This window comes from Aphelocoma coerulescens, chromosome 2, assembly GCF_041296385.1.
Source record: "Aphelocoma coerulescens isolate FSJ_1873_10779 chromosome 2, UR_Acoe_1.0, whole genome shotgun sequence".
Lineage (NCBI taxonomy): Eukaryota > Metazoa > Chordata > Aves > Passeriformes > Corvidae > Aphelocoma > Aphelocoma coerulescens.
In genome coordinates, this window is record NC_091015.1 from 30360819 (window position 1) to 30379840 (window position 19022).

General features: G+C 35.3%; 1 protein-coding gene across 9 annotated transcripts in view; it reads right to left on the reverse strand.

Moving 5' to 3' along the window:
* The window catches only part of LOC138106396 (diacylglycerol kinase beta), a 425706-nt gene that overhangs the window by 230922 nt on the left and 175762 nt on the right, over window positions 1-19022 (reverse strand). For all 9 annotated transcript variants that reach the window (XM_069006937.1, XM_069006936.1, XM_069006939.1 and 6 more), the window contains 7 exons: window positions 17525-17665; window positions 15714-15763; window positions 14315-14389; window positions 13704-13823; window positions 4372-4489; window positions 1548-1636; window positions 1351-1467 (listed from right to left, as the gene is read on the reverse strand). In XM_069006937.1, the coding sequence (XP_068863038.1) occupies window positions 1351-1467; window positions 1548-1636; window positions 4372-4489; window positions 13704-13823; window positions 14315-14389; window positions 15714-15763; window positions 17525-17665 (710 nt within the window). The remainder of the gene's footprint in view (window positions 1-1350; window positions 1468-1547; window positions 1637-4371; window positions 4490-13703; window positions 13824-14314; window positions 14390-15713; window positions 15764-17524; window positions 17666-19022) is intronic.

Sequence of the window (19022 nt, forward strand, 5' to 3'; positions counted from 1 at the left end):
GCACACAAGCACCCAAGATATTTTCAAAAGAATTTAGCCTTTTTCTTTAGAGTGACTTCAATTATAAATAATTCCTCAGTACTTCTTTGGTGAATAACAATTCTTATGAAAATCCTCTGAATCTTGATGTACAACTTCAAGGAGTAAAAGACCTTTACAAATCTGGTCCAGCTTCACATGAAATAATGGGAAAATAATTTCTACTGAGGAAAGACAGAATTTGCAACTTCCTTTGACTTTAAAAGTCAATATATATTACAAAATATATATTTCTTGAATGATATACACATATTATACAGATGTAAACACTTCTATATCTACAGCAAAACACCCTTATCTATCTTGCTAAACACATATAGCCATTGCCTAAGTTTAATTATCTGCATGCAAAACATTTTGGATTGGGTGTTTCACTCTTTACATAAATTATCCAAATTTTGACAGCAATCTGGACTACATATTTGCTTTCTTCTAAAATATTGTTTTTTAAGTAATCATAACAGCTTATCACTGAAAGTATCCTGGATCTATTTTCTTTGATGATGTTTCATATTTTGCATTCTTGTGTTAAGAAAATATTTCATAAAACATCCAAATTTGTATGTCTAAAACAAACATTCACTAATGCCTCAGTCTCATATTATTATTTAAAGCACTGAACAAACAACTGCTGTTCCGTAACAATAGTAATAATGATATCAGCAAAACCAGCAAATACAGGAGAAGAAGGCTGAAATCTCTCCCCATTTAGATTTAAATCCTGCCCTGGCTAGAAACAGAAATACTGGCATTGCTCCTTCTAGCATGAAGATCCCACTTATAAGGGCAGTGTTCCTTGAATGTCATTAGTTCCAGTTACTGGTTCCTGCTGAATAAGGAGTGCACAAAAGTTGTATATATTTGACTTGGTGCACAGATTAGTAGATTATCAACTTGTCTCTGCTATTATTCCCAGACGTTGAAATCACTGTATCCTACCAGATGTCCTCAATTTCATTTGCCTGTCAGTACATGGCCAATTAGACCAAGTGTCACAGTGACCTTGATTTTTCCTGGTACTGAAAACTCTTCCGTAATCTTTCTGTAGTGTAGATTGGGAATTCCACTCTTTAGTGGCACACATTGTTTTCATATGGATATTGTCATGAAGCAAAATTTACCTTTAAGCATATTTGCTTGCCACAAGTAAGAAGTCCTAAGAATATTCTGCATATACCATTCCTTAAATACACACTAATCATTGCTGATGACCAAATGAATGACACATTCCAGATTACGAGGCTATAGAATGGCATTCCATGATTTTTATCTCTCTAACCTGCGTGAAAGGTGTTACTGTAGTATACTCACTGTAATCTGACACCAAACACAGTGAAGTCCAGTCAAGCCTTGGTAACACTTTATAGTTTTGTGACACTTATCACATTTTGTTGGACAGTTTCCTTCTACCCAGAAATGGTGCATTACCTGCAAAAGAAAAATGTGGATATACATAGAGTTACTAAATTAACTGGTACATGGCAAAGTTAATGCTACCCCAAACTTACATCAGTATTCTTTTTAGACTTCACATATGTTTTGATGCAAGATGCAGGAGCTCTTGAGACACAGCGTTCATGGACTGTATACTTGCAAACTGAAAAAAAGACACATTATTAGATGTTGAGGCAATGGTGTTTCTGCCTACATTTCTATGAAACAAATAACATTACCAGCATGTCATCTCTAAATAATCAATCCAATCAGTCAATGAAAACTCAAACTAGACTGCTTTTTCCATGGAGTACAAAAGGCCAATTAGAACAGGAAATATTATGCAAGTGAGAAATCTAAGAATGCACTATCATTGCATAACAGGAAATGCTTAATTAAATCAGACCTCACTAAATTTTTTCACAATAACTCCCAAATGACAAAAATCTTAAAGACAAATTGGTGACTGCCGAATGGTTTGGTGTCATTTGCTAGTAGGAAGAAATATATATTTTACAAACTATAGGCAGGAGAGCAGCTGGCAAGCACAAAAATAAAAGCCAATGAATTTATGCTGTTCCTCCCATTGATTTATAAATCTGAAATGGCTGATTAGTCCATTTTTCAATAGGAATTGTTTTCATGCATTCCATGTAATCACCATAACTTTAACTCTTGTTTTACAAAATACCAACTCCTGAGAAGCTTTATTTTCCACTAAGCCTTCCAGCACCAGTTTTAGGTAACTACTGTTGCTGACCAGGTCTGTAAAGATCATGCTAGCTGCATTTGGAAAACATACAAATGTCAGGGTACAATGCAAAGCTCTCCTGACTTCAATGATACAATTGTGCCAAGATGAGGAAATAATGCTACAGCTTATGCCTGCATTCAAAAGAGTCAACTATTAAAAACTGAGAATGAATTTCTCCCGGCATGGTATATGTCTCAGGCTTTTGACCTCGAGAGCAATTAAGCACAAAGTACTTCTAAACACCTTGCTTGCACCTATTACACAAACCCAGTGGGAGGCGCAGCCATTAATCAGACAAACTGCAGGGAGTAACATTGTTGATTGGACCATGGAGGGATGGTGAGGACCCCTGTGGTTCCCCCTTTTTTTTTTCCTCCCACACAATCTAAAATGCAAATAATGAAATCTATAGCAATGCTTTGAAAATATACTGGAGAAAAAGCTTAGCTAAACAAGGAAATAGTGAAATAGTTTTGCAAGTAGACTCATGCTTCTTGCTGCATGAAGTAACTGAAAGGAACATGTTCTTCAGATACTCTGAGACCATCGTTATCACAAAATAAATGCCAAGCACGATAACAAATACATTCTCAAAAGATACACTGCAGCAGAAAAAAAATACAGCTCCTGCAAGGCTGGTCTTTTTGGGACAGTTTACGTAACCGGCCTACCCATTTCTGATAACTACTAAAGAAGGTGATCTACGTCACTTGCTCAATAGAACTCTCTTTCCAACATATATGGGTCTTATTTCTTCACAATAACAGTCTGACAAAAAAGAATCTTAAAGAATGTAACATTTCGAGATCTAATAGTCAAATCAGTATTTTATATATATATTTCAGTTACTGTCATCAGCATTTATTAATCTCAAGTTATGCAATTTCAATTTGTTTGAATTTAATAAATGTATTTTTTCCATTTCATAGTATAGTGAATGAAATTATATGACATGAAAATGCATACAAGTATTTACATACGAATTATATTTTAGAGGGGTCTGTGGCCCCCAGAGGACAGAAATGGTCAATTCAAAACTCTGATTCATTCAGACTAACCTCAAATTAAATCAATAGAACTGTACAGGCAGAAAGGTCTTCATCAGCTGTGAGGGGCTATCTTTCATACCAAAAATGGTGAAAGTCAGTTACATTAAGAAACTGATTATTTTACCAAAAAAGAAAAATGGAGGGTGACTCGGTACCATCATGACAAGAAGACAGTTGTGTACTAAAGATACCATTAAACTAATGGAGCAGGGCATAACATGAACCAGTCACTGGAACCATCTACAAGACATATTCAAATCAGAAAATAGGTCTTAAAAAAAAGAGATGATTAATCATTGGAACACACCACAAGAGAAAGATATGGATCGTCCATTTCTGGAAACTTTCAAATGGAGACGAGGTATCTTTCAGCAAGCCTTGATTTCTTAGGAGACATGTTATGAGGTGGTCAAACAGATTATCACAGAAAATACATAGATCCAGCTCAAGGAACTGAAAGGTAGTAACTGCATCTAATCGCCTAATGAAGGACAAATTAGATGCAGTAGCTTTTCTGCGTTCCTTTTCTTAAAATCTATGATCAGTTAATATATGGATTGAGATTTATGACTACAAAACAAGTAATTACAGAAAATTTCAGAACCATTACAGAAACTTGATTTCTGGGAAACAGGGATTTTCACCTTCACAATTAACAGTAATTCTGTGCAAAATTTGAATCAACAAACATGGGACTTACATGTTTGTCAAGCTGATACCTATTGTAAAATTATTAATAAAAACAATAGAGAAATAACAAAAGTAGAAAGTTAAAACTTAAGCTTGATACTTACTTACAGAAAATTTAAAAAAATAATAGTAAAGAAAAAAGGAGCAATAGACTTCAAAGGGAACTAACAGTGATAATCCTTAGAAAGAAGAAAACTCCGTCAAACAACATATTTCAAAGCCCAATATTCTGAAAAATTACAAGAAGAACCTTGGACACTCAAGCAGAGAAGAGAAGGAGGAGCTTCTACTGTGGTGGCAATGGTTTTGTAATAGGAAGCTACTAGATCTCTCTGTTACATGGCAAGAACAACATTTCTAGCAATAGACACGTAAGCAAATGGACACTGAAATACTTATACTCACAAGAACAGCAGAGACCTTGCTTGCCTACTCCGATTAGCATGTTCAAACAAAGATTACAGTAGGCAGGCTTGCTGAAGTGTTTCAATCTCCATACATGCTGCCCATCATCTTTCACATTCTGCACAGGACATAAGAGAAACAGATTTCACTTAATAAAATAAACAATGGAATATATAAGTGCCAATAAAAATTGGAGATTGACTCAAGAACATAAAAGACAAGCTGTTACTTCATTTAAGACTCTGCACCAGATCACAGCATAATCATTCTATATACACAGGCAATGGTATAATAGAAAAATTCTTCAGAAACTCATGGACATCCATATGTTTCAAAAACAACTCAGAAAAAGCCACCAGGCTGCTGTTGCCACAGCAATACAATGTATCTAGCGAGATATTAAATTCCGACTAATATTGAAAATACTTTTTTTCCTAGACTAATCCTAACAATAAAGGTGCTGCAGGTCAGAAGATAAAACTCCCTAAAACAAAGAATAGAAAGAGTTTTCTAAAACCACACAGATATTTTTAATGACTGCCAGAATTAAGTACATACATCAACATATGTGAAACAGGAAAACTAACCACACCACAATAACTATTCCAAAAAACTAGATGAAGCTAATGCAATATCACTTGATTAAAAAAAAAAAAAAAAATCTTTTACCCAATATAACATCCAATGGAACACAGGCAGTTAAGGTCCATCACCTGCAAATGGGCTGCTTCCTGCTGTATCGCTGAAACTCTGTAGTCTTGGTCATGTCATTGCCAAAAAGAAATTGCCACATAGCTAAAGGAAGTCACACCCAGCTCTGTTTCTCAGAAAACACGTCAACAGCTGGTTCTTATCCAGTTTCTGATTTCTCACATCAAAATACTATTACCTGGCATCATGCACACACAATATTCCAGGCTAAAATTTCAATAATATGATGGTTTTCACTGATGAGAATAGTCAATGTAAGTTGGTGAGCATAAGTTTTAATAAAAACTTAGTTTTGTTCTATATTAGCATATACTGTATGAGTTACGTCCTTAAAAATCAGTATTGCTCTGTTCTAGGAGTTAGAAGTTAATAGAAGTCAAATATGATGAAGACGTCGTCATCCTTGTGGGCAAAAACAAACATCCTTACGCAAAAGCAGCACTCTGAGAAATTAAGAATGTTTGGCTCAAAGCTGAGTCTAAGCTGGGACACAACTTTGAATATTTCCTACAAGTTACCTAGAAACAAAAAGAACTGAAGCCAGTTAAAATATTATTTTTTTTTTCTCCAGTGAGGTATCAGGATCAGAGTATAAATAATAGCTCCCCCAATCTTATCAGCAGGAGTTCAAATGCCATCTCTGACAGCTGGGCAATGTCAGGGTCCCCTTTCTGCAGAAAAAGCACAGCAGATGCCTAATGTGGGATTCTCACTGGCAAAGAGTGTGGAAGTTTTCCAATTTCCCCTGAAGAAGCAGAAATAGATTCTGCAGCTGTGAAGCACTAGAAGCCTGTCAAGCTCCTTCATGACTGGCAGCTGAAGAGGATGTATTTCATTAAACACAGCTCTCTAACTTCTATTTTTCTTCCCATCTTACTACCATATTCCACACGTTTTTAAAGAATTGTTAAACTACAATATAGTATGTGAATTTCAAGACTTCTGAAAGAAGCAATTATTCACTAGACAACAAAGACCATGGAAACCCTTCTGAGAAAAACCAGCAAACGTAGTATACTTCAATTTTAACATCACTCAGGTCATCAACAGATACAGTCATAAACCATAAGCACTTAAAAATGTGAGCTGACCAGCCTTCCTCAGCAAAATAGTTGCTGTTTATGAAAATTAACAGAAATGCATAATTATGCATAAAATTGCCCCTCTTCCATATTAATTTTGTGTTACTTTTTCATTTTATTTTTAAAGAATGACCATTACATGTGAATATGTCGCTTCTTATTTGAACAGAACATATGGTCTAACTTAGCTGGCATTTTCCTTATCAGAAAAACAAACAAGTCTTGATGTGGGTGTTCTGCCAATTAAAACACTTAGCTGTGTTACAGACTGCAACTGATGCAAATCCATTACATAAACACAATGCACTTTTGGAAAAGAGCAAATTAAATTTTTGCTCTTGTGCACTGCCAAAAATAAGCAATAAAGTGCTGCATATGATTATGCATGCATATAACTTTTTAAAACACTGCCAAGAGAAAAAAAAATACATAATATGAAACAAAGCCACCTCAATGCCAGTCTTTAAGTATGAATAAAATCCACAATTCTGACACATCAGTGCATTTACCGACATTAACTCATTTTGCTTCCATATCCCGAGAAAGAGTTTAAAAACAAATAGACATTAAGAAGATCTCAAAGCAGGGCAGGTACAGTAAAAATCTCTTCCTCACTTCATTATACACATCACTGAAAATCAAGCCTCCATATGTCATACACAGACTTTAAAACATAATGACAATAGTAACATTTGTTTTGTTAACAACGGTTCTCTTAACTTGTGGTCCTGACCCTGCTACCATGGATTTGATTGCCAAAACTACCTGACCTTAAAAAGCAAGTCAACGATAAAAGAGACAACCTTAGAATTAGTGGGAAATTTTATGCTATCAGAGACTTTAGCTACACATCCCCAATCTGCTTTAATATTAACTTATGTCAGCTTTTCAGATATTTGTGTATAAAGGTAGACAAAGAGATCTTCAAGATTTTGAGACTTAAAAAAGGTAATGAAATCACTGATAAATTTTGATCCCAGCAAACATGCCCTCTTCCAATAACTACGGAGTGTCTAAAATACCAGAATGTTCAGTTTTTTCTATCAGAAGAGTCAATAAAGAGCGTCCAAGTGAGAAGGATGTTACGGAGTAGTCGTTATTCTTCTACTGATTACTTTTGTTTCCACTTATTTTAAAATATTTACTTGACTTATACAAGAGAATTTTATTACTGATTTTTAGGTATTGTTCAGTCAGTGGGAAGGTGAGAAGAGTTTCCATTAAACTATGCAGCATCTCCTTTTAAAACAAATACAGTTACACTCTATATATACTCCTTTGGTTTGCTCTCAGCAAAGAATTCATATCATGTTTTGTTTAGTTCAATTTCCTTTGGGAAGAAAGGGTTTTAAGTCTGTTCTTGGTCAAGTGGAGAGGGAGTAACCTGACTCACGGGACATACTATTTGGGAGGGCTCCTCACTTCTAATTTCGGAGAGATTTTGTGTGTATGTGTGTGTTTGAGAAAGCAAAACAAAACAAAAATCTTCTACAGCCTTCATCCATGCAGTCGTCCAGAAACAAAAAAAAAAGGACCACAAGAGAGAAAATTAAATAGTTTTTAAAAGCTTCATAAATAGCCACAGTATTAAGTTCCCCTGTCCAAAATCTGTAACCATCTGTCATCTGCAGAGACTTCGATGATGCAGAAACTAAACTGTAAATAATGGTAAATCTGTATACCTGCATGAAATACCATTTATTTAACACCTTATTCACAGAAGAGGTTAGTTACTCCTGACTTTTCCTGGGCTTTTTTCAACCTAGAGACAAAAGGAAAAGCGGGACTGCAGTAAGGAAAGGCGTTTGCGAACTTCCCGCAAGGAAGCGGGAGCCAGCCCAGCCCAGCGCAGGAGTCGGCGGCGCGGTCAGGGGAGGGACGAGCAGCGCTCCGGGAGCGGCTCCGGCCACCGCAGCCTCCCACAGCGGGGACACCGCGCCCTCTGCGGGCCGTGCCGACAAACCAGACCGCCCAAACAGCTCCTCTCATCCCTTACGGGAACCTGCTTCCAGCCGGGAGCGAGCCGGCACAAAGGCAATGAGCTACAGTTCAGAGGGCTCGAGTTTGCCTCCTGTTTGTATGGAAATAGCATATGGTGCACCGGAACTTCGGCCTTCTAGAAAACTCACCTGCCACACTTCAGAGAGGACTTGCAGAAATGTCACTCAGGACAACAAAAGGCCTGACGGCCCTTCTTCCTCTCTGAACAAAAGAAACAGAAGTCTATGAAACTGCCCAGGTGTTAAGCAGTCATTTCAAGCTTCAGCCTGAAGGGCTCACTCATGGTAGGACAGATCCCACTCCAGACTTGTAAATGCTTGCGAGTCTCTAGCTCGGTTCCTTTTTAACACACTCACAGCTCAAAAAGTATGGCAACAGTAATGTAATATACAACATGAGAAGCAGTATTCCCAAGCATGGACTCCCACTGAAACATTCCATGCCACATTTAATCAAAAGAGTTTCAAATGTTGCTTTTGAAATTACTTGAGTGCATTTGCATAATATTTGCTGCTTGAGGATCCAAAATAACATTTTAAGAGTATTTCCTTATGATTTCTTTAAATATAGTCACAGTTCAACACAAAATTTTGTTCCATCAAAATTTACCTTGACTTAAAAGGTGAACTGGGTTGAAAATTACAATTAGTGATTTAAAAGAAAGGCATATTGGCCTGATTTCAAATTATTGATGACTGAACTATTTACTGGTTTTCAACTTCTCTCTCACCCTAGGGCAGCTTTTCAGCAACTGTACAGTACCAGGTACAGTGCAACTGTGACATCTAGTGGCCAGTAGAGAGGAATAAAATACTTCCCTAAAATACAGGATTTCTTTAAACACTAGCATTTATCAGCTTCCAGTTTATACTTCCTTTTTGTGCAATCTCACTGACAGAGGTGATAGTAATAATTTGTGACAGGAAACGTGAGACCAAATATCTGGCATGCAATTATTTTAAAAGAGAAATCAAGTGCTTCTATCAAATCAAGGTGGAATAATATTGCACACCACCTACCAAAGAGCAGAGTACAATGCTTATGGCTCACAAAACCCATCATTAAGAGGCCTTTTTTCACAGATTACAAAAGAAATTTTAAGTGATGCTAGGAGAGTCAATGAGGTCACTCTCCACCTTCTCTTACAATGTTAATCTACTTAAATTAAGGCAGAAGCAAATAAAAAGGTCAGAAACTTCAAAGGTTTCTACTGTGCAGAAGTAGAATAAAAAGCCTAGTGGTCACTAATGTGCAATAGACCACTTCCCAAAGGAATCAGGAGTACTGCCAGGGATGTGTCTGTCCAATTTGTGTTTGGGTGGGAGACTAACTATTAGCTTAAGATGCAAAAATAAATATGGAAAGTTGGATGAGGACTGTGAAAACTCCAGACTGAAGTGTGACACTCAGCAAAAAAACTAACTCATATGTTTATTACTAAAACTTAGACCACACAAATAACAATTTCCTCTATAGTTAACATTTTCTTCTTCTTCATGAAATTCTCACTTTACATGAGAGAATTTCTACAAAAAAAAGATCCATGAAACTGGAACAACGAAACATGGCAGTAAGAATTACTTTGTCTTAACAAAGGTTTCAGTAGATGCCATATAGAACACATTTAGACACTGCTAATTAGAAAAAAGGGTAGTCACCCAATTACAAATGGATTACAATACATGTAATATATATATACAATATAATGTATACATGTATACATTTCCAAGATCTTTTCTTCTAAAACAAATTGCCTAATAGTATGTGTATCTATCTCAGAACCCCTATAGAAAAAGAACCAATTAATTCTTATTTAAATTCCTTATCTTGTACCCAAATTGTTTGTTTAGAACATCAACTGCTTTCAAAAGCACCAGCAAATCAAATACATGGTTTCTATCCTGGAACATTCTCAGAGATAAAACTCTGTATTTCTAAAGTCTACCTTCAAAACAACTCCAAAATCAAATCTTAGGAGGAAACAGAACATAAAACCCAGCAAGATAAAACAAACTGGATATTAAGGTTGATTTCCTAGGGAAATTAGACCTTTTTATGCTCTTTCTCCTATTATCTTCATGACTCCAAACTGTGCCAGCAACTTTTAAATTAGTTTAGTAAATCCAAATAAATTTGAAGGGCAGTAGAAATTTCATGAAAGTCTAGGAAAAAGGTATGGGGGGCAGGGGTGGGAGGGGATGCAGAGAGAGAGAGAGAGAGCGCGCAGAAGGGCAATCAGGCAGATTTCCTTGTTACTTCTTTGACTTGGTAACAGGTGGCTGGCAAATACTTGTAGTAACAGCCTAACACTCTTATCTCTTTCAGAAGGGGATTACTGATGAGGTCAGAGGGCAAAGGCCAGAAACCTGTGAGAGGTTAGGCTATCTCAACCCCAATGTTCATAAACACTGACTTGCTTATTCTTTTCTTTTTAAATAATATAGTTCCATACTTCACTTAAATGGTCCTTTTTTTTTGCAATTATTCTGACTAAATCATCTAATACACTATGTAATAAAAACTGAGAGTCTTTAAATGTAATATGGAACTTTTACATGATATCTGACCTTTCTGTATAGCTATTACAGGAAACTAAGGATTAAGTACAAACAATGTAGCTGAATTCTAAAAGTACTATGACAAATCTGCATCTGAAATAAATTATCATAGCTTCACTGATATTAGCATAACAAATTAGACCAGCTGAGAATCTTCTATCCTTCCTACAAGCTCTATAAACAGTTAAGTATATTACAGTGTTAATGGACCCCAGCCCAAAACAAATTAAACATTTCACTGGTATCATAATTTATTTAAATAAACTATAGTGACAATACTTTGTCATCATCATACTAGAAATGCTCTGAACTTGATCTCTTGGATTTAAAATTTTGTCATTGCCAACTTCAGCATAGAACCAACACTTAAAAGAAGAGACAGAATAGTTTGGTTGGTGGGTTCTTTGTGGGTTTTGTTTGGGGTTTTTTGTGGTTTTGCTTTAAGGTTTGGGGGGGGGTGGGAGGTGGTCTTGTTGTTGTTGTTTTTTTCCCTCTGATTTTCATCATATGAAGATTACTTGGACATGTCTAAGCAGCATAATCCAGTAGGTTATGCCCCTTATTTTCGCATACTAATCAGCTTGAGGAAAACCTTAAGATATCACAGCACTTTTTTATTTCATTAGTGAGTCCAAAAGATTCTTATCTTACTTTTCATTACCATAACTAAAAGGAGAGAGATAGACACCCAAAAAAGCAGAGACCTGGGAAGCTAGGTTTGCAAAATCTAACAACGGCATGCAAAAGAAATAACAGCATCCCACTAACGGTATTGATGCACTGGAATGAAGAGTTTGGATAATACATTAGATGCAGCAAAACCATCAAAATCATGCTATCAGTTTACTCTAAATAACAGACAGGCATTAGAGTTTTATCTTTATTGATTTCACTTTTCAATGATCTTCACAGGGATGTGTCCTAAAATACACTTTTATTCAAACTGTGTACAAATGGAAGGAGTACATTTTTGGTTGTTTAATGAAAAATATAAAAATTTTGTTTTTCTCTAAATATTATGTGATGGTTTAAAAAATTAAGCAGTTTTAAACATAAAAAGAAAAATAGGAGCCATTTTAAAGAGCTCATAATCAAAAATATCCTAGTGAATCACTAGCAAATTACTAGCAAATCAGCTCATGTGTAGGTAATGGACATCACATAAACAATACTTATGTATAATACAGATATTTTGGATGCTATTATAATATTTTTTCCACAACTGTGCATTTATGTCTATTAAATGCATCAAATACTAGGAATACTCCTGATGGCAGAAACACAGACCTGTGCTGATAACAGGCTGTAGAATTTTGATCACTATTTATGTATATTTAGTATTTTCATAGGAAAGCTATGTGCAGCAAGATAAATATCTAATAACTAGTAAAAATACTCAAAATGATAAAATGTTTGATAACACAGCTTCTTTCCAAGAGCTTTTGCTTTAATATGAAAATAAACTCTACAGAATGATCTGCATTAATTTATGCCATAATTTAAGGAGTTTCAAATTTAGAAAGAACGAAATGTAGACATAGAAAAGTACTCCCAGAACACCTAGACTACCTGTCATAAAAGAAAATCTGTGCTGAAAATCACTATCAGTTATCTGCTATACTGCTCGCTTGAGAGCATTTGCTGCCCATTGCTAAGAGTAATTCTGTGGAAATAATGGAACTCATCCTCACAAAGATCTGTTGTTTGATGACAGGGAAGTAATTTGACATTTTTCTTACTCAGTCTCACATATAGAATTAGGGAAGTAGTACTACAGTGATCCGGACACAATGAAAGTTATCTTCAATTCAGACATTTTACTTGTAATTTAATAAATAAGATCTTGCAAGACATAGTTCTTCTGTTCAACAAATTGGTTTGTTACCTATTTCCCTGCACAAAGTATCAATCTGAGCATTCTTTGTGCAAATAAAATAGCACAGAGCAACTACAGCAGTCTAGATTTAGTTCAAGCCATAGCACTAAATGCAGAAAATAAATATTATTTATTATTTTCAATATGTGAAAATTACTTAAGAAAAGATGAGAGGAAAAGGCTTTATTTCCAATAGCAGAAAAGCATTTGAAACCTGTGTTTTGATACATGAGTTCAAAATTAGCTCAAATACAGGACAGCAGGTGGCACTGACAGCATGCCAATCTTAGAACAGCTGTGTCGAACTGGTACAAAATTGATCATATTACATCTGTATTATCTTTAATGTGATGTTGTAAATGTAGAGAACATAAGCTCATCTTTCACAATACTCTACCCTTTGCTGTAAGTGTTCCCTTTGATATTGCTTCTTCCTATACTTTATTAACGTAGTTACAGAGATGGAAGATCTTCACAGGGATGTATCATGACAGGACAAGAGGCAGCAATAATTGCTGCAGAAGAAATTCCATCTGCACATAAGAACAAAAGATCTTTCCCTTGAGAACAATTAACAAGGGGAAAGTTTGCCAACAGAACTGGTAGAATCCACCTCACTGGAATTATTCAGGCTTGACAGGGCCCTGGATAATTCAATCTGTGGCGCTGCCTTTAATTAGGGACTGGAACAGAAGATCCCCAGAAGTTCTTTCCAGCCTAGATTGCTCTGTGACTCAGTACAGTTAGGCCACACAACCCAGTACCATGCTGAGAAGCCTAGACACTGCTCCAAGCCAGCTGTAACACACACATGGGCAGTAAAACACTCTTAACAGATAATACCACAGCTAGGAATTAACAGCATGTTGTTAGCAGGGAAAATTATTCCACTTTTTACAACTTCCAGCTCCAGAGCCAGCTTATTAGGTGGTGCTTCAAACTTGCCAGTGTCTCTCTGACACTGAAGACACTTTCATTCTTTGCATTTCATTCAACCATAGTAAAGAGGAACAAAGTCATTCTTTATTCAGGCCACAGAGAAACTAACCTGAAGGCCACAGTCAATATGCAAGCAGAAACGGGACACTATTACTTAATACTTACATTTTCTAACCCAAGAAGGACCAGGAGTGGGATTGTTGTCATTCCTCCTTGGATCCACTCTTCTAGAGAAACAGTACCATCATGATCATAGTCAATTTCTTCCATCATTTCATGAAGAATCTAAAGTTTAATGAAAAATTTCCTAAGTTATAATTTATTATTATTATTATATTCTAATATAGCAGCTTGTTAGGACATGTGCAGATCTCCAATTCTCTCATACAAAAAAAAGAAAAATATTACTTGCATGGTAGCTGTAGTAAAATGAGTGTGGACAGTTCAGAAAATGAAGTGTCATGTTCCTATTTACATTTTATTAACACCTAAAGGTCCCAAACCAAGTTGTGTCCTTTGTGCACTCACTCTTAAGAAATTTTCAGAGACAAACTGGTTGTGTTATAAAAGTTAATTATTACATTTATTGAACGTTTCATGGATCATATTTAACCAGCAAAATACTGGTAAAAGTGCTAATTCACAGTGCCATAATGGAACACAGACTATTCTCATTTCTACCATACTCACCTATATCCCATGTGAGTATGAAATATCACAAAACTTTGACAGCTGTCTCTAGCAACATAAAAAATTTGTGATAAATGGATACTTACTGGACTTAATTCAGTAATATCCCATTCAAGGTATTCTGCAACATGCATCATTTGAGCAATGATATTTTCCAGCTCCTGGAGATGAATGAAAAAGTATTATATTTAGTGTAAGGTTATAAAGAAAAATTCTACTGCAAGCAACTAATAATTCAACCATATTGCATCCAGTGGCACTATTTCATCAGCGTCCCTGAGGAAATGTACTTCACTTTGGAATCTCTTCTCAAGTGAATCTGCTTACTAGTAAAACATCCTGTATGGACTACAAAGCATTCAGGGAGGTGAAATACAGCCCCACAATCAAAGTAATTGAAAGTAGTCATAGATACTTCCTTCTTTGTTATCTTTCAAGCATCCATGTTTTCATGATCTGATTTCCACCCTGTGAAACAATCATGTAATGTCTTTAAATTCCATCACTCTAACAAATATAAATCACAACTTTCTAATAGAAATAAGGCATAAAGTGGATTCTGTAAACTACTACAGATTTATTTTCTTACCACTACAGTATTGCAATTTCCCTTGATCATGTATCACTAGGGCTTTTCTATACTCATATATACACTTTTGCTTTCTAAACATGCTCAAATGCTTATCTAGAACCATTCTGAATTCTCAATTGTATCTAGTTACCTAACTCAAATTTGGTATTGCCTAGAATTATGGTGCTGTATTTGCTTTATACCCGTATACAATTTAGCTTCCCTATTTCCCTGCAGTTTATGGCAATCCTCTTCCTTACCAATCCACTCTATGGTGTCTTGTAGATACCAGTAGACACAAAAGAAGGTGGAAAAAAACCCAAAGAAAAGTTAAAAAAGAACACTGCAAATAAAACACTTGTTTCTGATAGCTATCAGAAAAAAAAATAGTTACATCTTTCAAAATTATTTCCATCTCTCTGACTTTTCTTCAAGCATTTGGTTGGTCTACTCCTCAAAACTTTGCCCTTAATATTGTTCCTCCATTCTTAGTAACAACATGGAAGTTATAACATCTCTCCACATAAATCCACTGTGTGACTCTCACACTTACCCTTTTTAATGAAATCTTTACAAATGCTGCTTTCATACACATGTCCCAGCAGCATACTAGAATTATTGGAATCATATTAATGTGTCCCCTACAGTAATATGATTAAAAATCAGAAGACTATAGAGCAGGACTCCATGACAGCAGTGTCAGCAACTGAAAATTTATACAGTTGTAGAAGCACTATTTCTTATTGGAAAAGAAAACCCAAGCATTACTTTTCAAATGAATGAATTTTTATTGACTATATTTTATACTGCTTCTAATAATTCAAGGTAAATATAAACTTGATTTGAATTAATGTAGTTTTGCATAGTTTTGCCACGTTTACATACTCTTACAATGCAATACATAAAAACATTACCGAACTGTCCAGGTATCCATTCCCATCTGTATCATACAAGCGAAACATAACTGAAAAGAGAACAAAGAGAGAAGGCAACTCAGTTAGAATACATAACAAATACTTCTCTTTTTCATAAATAAAACCAAACCAAAACACAAAACAACTAAGCCTGAGTTTCAAAGACAAATATTAACATTTTCGTTTAATGATCAGACTAGCTGTAGACCCAACAAACAAATTGCATTTAGAATTTGCATTACAGCCACAGGATCTACTGCTTTCAAATTCAGAGTTAAATAATACCATTAATTTATAATGAGAATTCAACTGAAATCAACAGGAAAGTCTGCACACAATGGTGCAGTACAAGCTGAAGTTTATATACTAAAAAGCTACAATATGTGGTGTATTTCAACTCTGTATGACAAAGAAGAAAATAAACCCATAAAATAACCATGCCCAGAATAACATGTAGCAAATGCAATTGACCTTCAATACACAAAATATTTAAGTACCACACACATATTAGATTATGCTCTCTCACTCCTGAATCATATAGAACATAGTCGTTCGCCCATGCAGCTCCTATTGCAGGAAGTTCATGGAAAATCCCCATACTAGAATTACCATCTGCTCCTCTGTCTCTCCTCCTTTCCCTGTACCAATTCCTGACACCAGGGGAGGCAACTGATCTCCATTTCATGCCATGGTTTGAGCATTGAGCTCCTCAGAGCTCCCATAAGGCTTGCATAGCTTGCTACCATGCAGCAGTTATTACACTGGAAGTTAAATTCAGTCCTTGGATCTCAGTTTTTCTCTGCTTGTGTTCTGAATGACCATTCACATGTACATTCTCACATTTTAATCATATGATACCAAAACGGTATTACCAAATTTGGGGCGTTTGGGGGATTTGCTGTGCAGTACAAAGTTGCCACTGTAAGCTAACTACAGGTAACAAAACATCAAGATAATTCAGCAACATGTAACCTTGTATGGATTTCTTATTCTGGCAGAAGCAGCCTACTGTTTGGACATTCTATCATACTGAATATTTACTTTCCATATGAGAGCCTGATCCCACAAATCTGTTATAAACACACCAGTTATGTATATTGAAGTATATTTCATCTCAATAAGGACTATATGATTCATCTGTTTAGCCACATGAAAATCTGGCTTCTAAAATTCCACAGTAAGGAAACAGTTTTTCTTCTTTTTTTTCCTCCAGTTTATAGATCAAGCTCACAGGGGTTTTTATGTTTGTTTGTTTGTTTGTTTTAAAAGGTAGTGGTGTTGCACCTTCATGACTCATGCCCCTAATTAATGAAAAAAACCAAACAAACAACCAAACAAGTAATTTCTAACTTCCTGTGTCCCACATTCCTTCCCAATAGTGATGCTGACTTAGATCATAACTGGCTTTTCACTATTTAGTAATATTATAGAGCCCACAGCCTATATTAGCAACTATTCTTTGTTTGAATTGGGATGCTTAGTACAGGTTATTCACCCATCTATATATCTCTGAGTATACTCAGTATATTTTTTCTCAGACCTGATACTAATCAAGAGATGACAGTATAGAGAGGATTACTGTAACTACAGAATGTATAATCCTTACTCCCCATCTTAGCAAGTGCTAGATAGAACAAATTTAGTTTAAAATCTCATCATTAGCAAGAACAGAAGATCATTTCTGCAATAAGGGTCACCTAGAACCATATTTTTATAATCCATCTGCTCAAAACTGGTTCTTAAATTCAGAAACAGATTATTTGATGACTTGTGGAAATAAATATTTAAAATTAAAAAAGAACATTACATACATTCTAGCTTGTCTTCAGGTCTTCCTCTTTCTAGCAGTGACAAATAGCAAACAATATCTTTTAGCTGGATCATGTCTGGTAAATGTGAGTTGGCAGGAGTAGGAGGTCTGGATGTAGAGGTACCCTTGTTAAGCCTCAGACCTGGAAATAACCCATAGCCTTTGTTAGCCTGAACATATGATACAAGCAGAAAATGAAAACATAATTCTTGCATGCATTCATCTCTGTTTTATGTGAATCTCAGATTACTTCTTAATTTAAATGTAAAGTTTAAAACAATTCATGTTCATAGTTTATCCAGCAAAGATAGAATTAAAATTAACTATCCAAAAAAACCCGACCCAGATACGGGAATGGCATAACCTTTTTATAATTTGTGTTGATCTGATTTCATTTGACTACAAAATAATTTGGTGAAAATTTTTATTCTAGCATACTAGATGCTAAGTATTAAAAATAATCCCTACCCAACTCTGCATCCACTTCCTTGTGCTTGTAGAAGCTTCATCTAATTTATAGATTGACAACTACACTAATGGAAGATGTTTTAGTGTAAATGAAAACTCTTATAATACCCAAGTGTATTGTTATCCCAAAAACACAGCCAGATGTGTCAGTGCAGCACATATTTAACACAGAGAAGTCTCAGTAACAGACTACTGAGAAAATAAAGATAGAATTTAAATAATAGTCATAATAATTGCTCAGACATTGTGAGTAATAGCCATTCCAGCGTACCACTTGGAATTAAAGTTTCAAAATTGCCAAACTTTCTGTTTCAGGACAACATTAGTATCACCAGACCTGATGATATTACTGGAATCTACAGGACCAAAATGGGGAAAAATGGGAAGAACACAGAGAAAGAAGTAACAAAACTTTCTTTACAAGTGTTTTACATTTCTCACTGACTGAGGGTTGTCCCCTCTCCCCCTAAATTTAGCTTGAAAAACTTCATTGCAATCTGGACACATCTTCAAAAGCCTGTATTTTAAAAGATAGGTCTACATGCTATGAAGTACACGTTAAAACAATAAAATTAGGTAAATAAGAGCAAACTGGCACGCAAAAAACATATCTTGGAATCAAGTTAATTTTCATGGTTTCAGGCAAATAAACATTAAAAGTAAATATTTAAATGAATAAAAATATTTAATAAGGCAATGTTCTATTTAATGAGCTTGCATTCAGTTAAGTGTCAGTAAAACTAAGACATTATAATATTTTATTCAGTTAAATGCTAGCTTTAATCACACAACTTACACAAACAGTTCATATTTCAGTCTTATGTAAATCTTTTTCCCAGAATAAAAAGGATTATAAAACCTCGGATAGCTCTTCTCAAAAATAAATAGTCCTGAAATCCAAATGAAAAGAAATGCAAATTTTAAGGTATCTTTTAACCTATCATCAGCTGCAAGGTACAGGTTAAATTATTACTTCTTAATCAGAGCTGGGAAGGGTTGGCTGCAATGTTCTGACTTACAGATGACTTCCA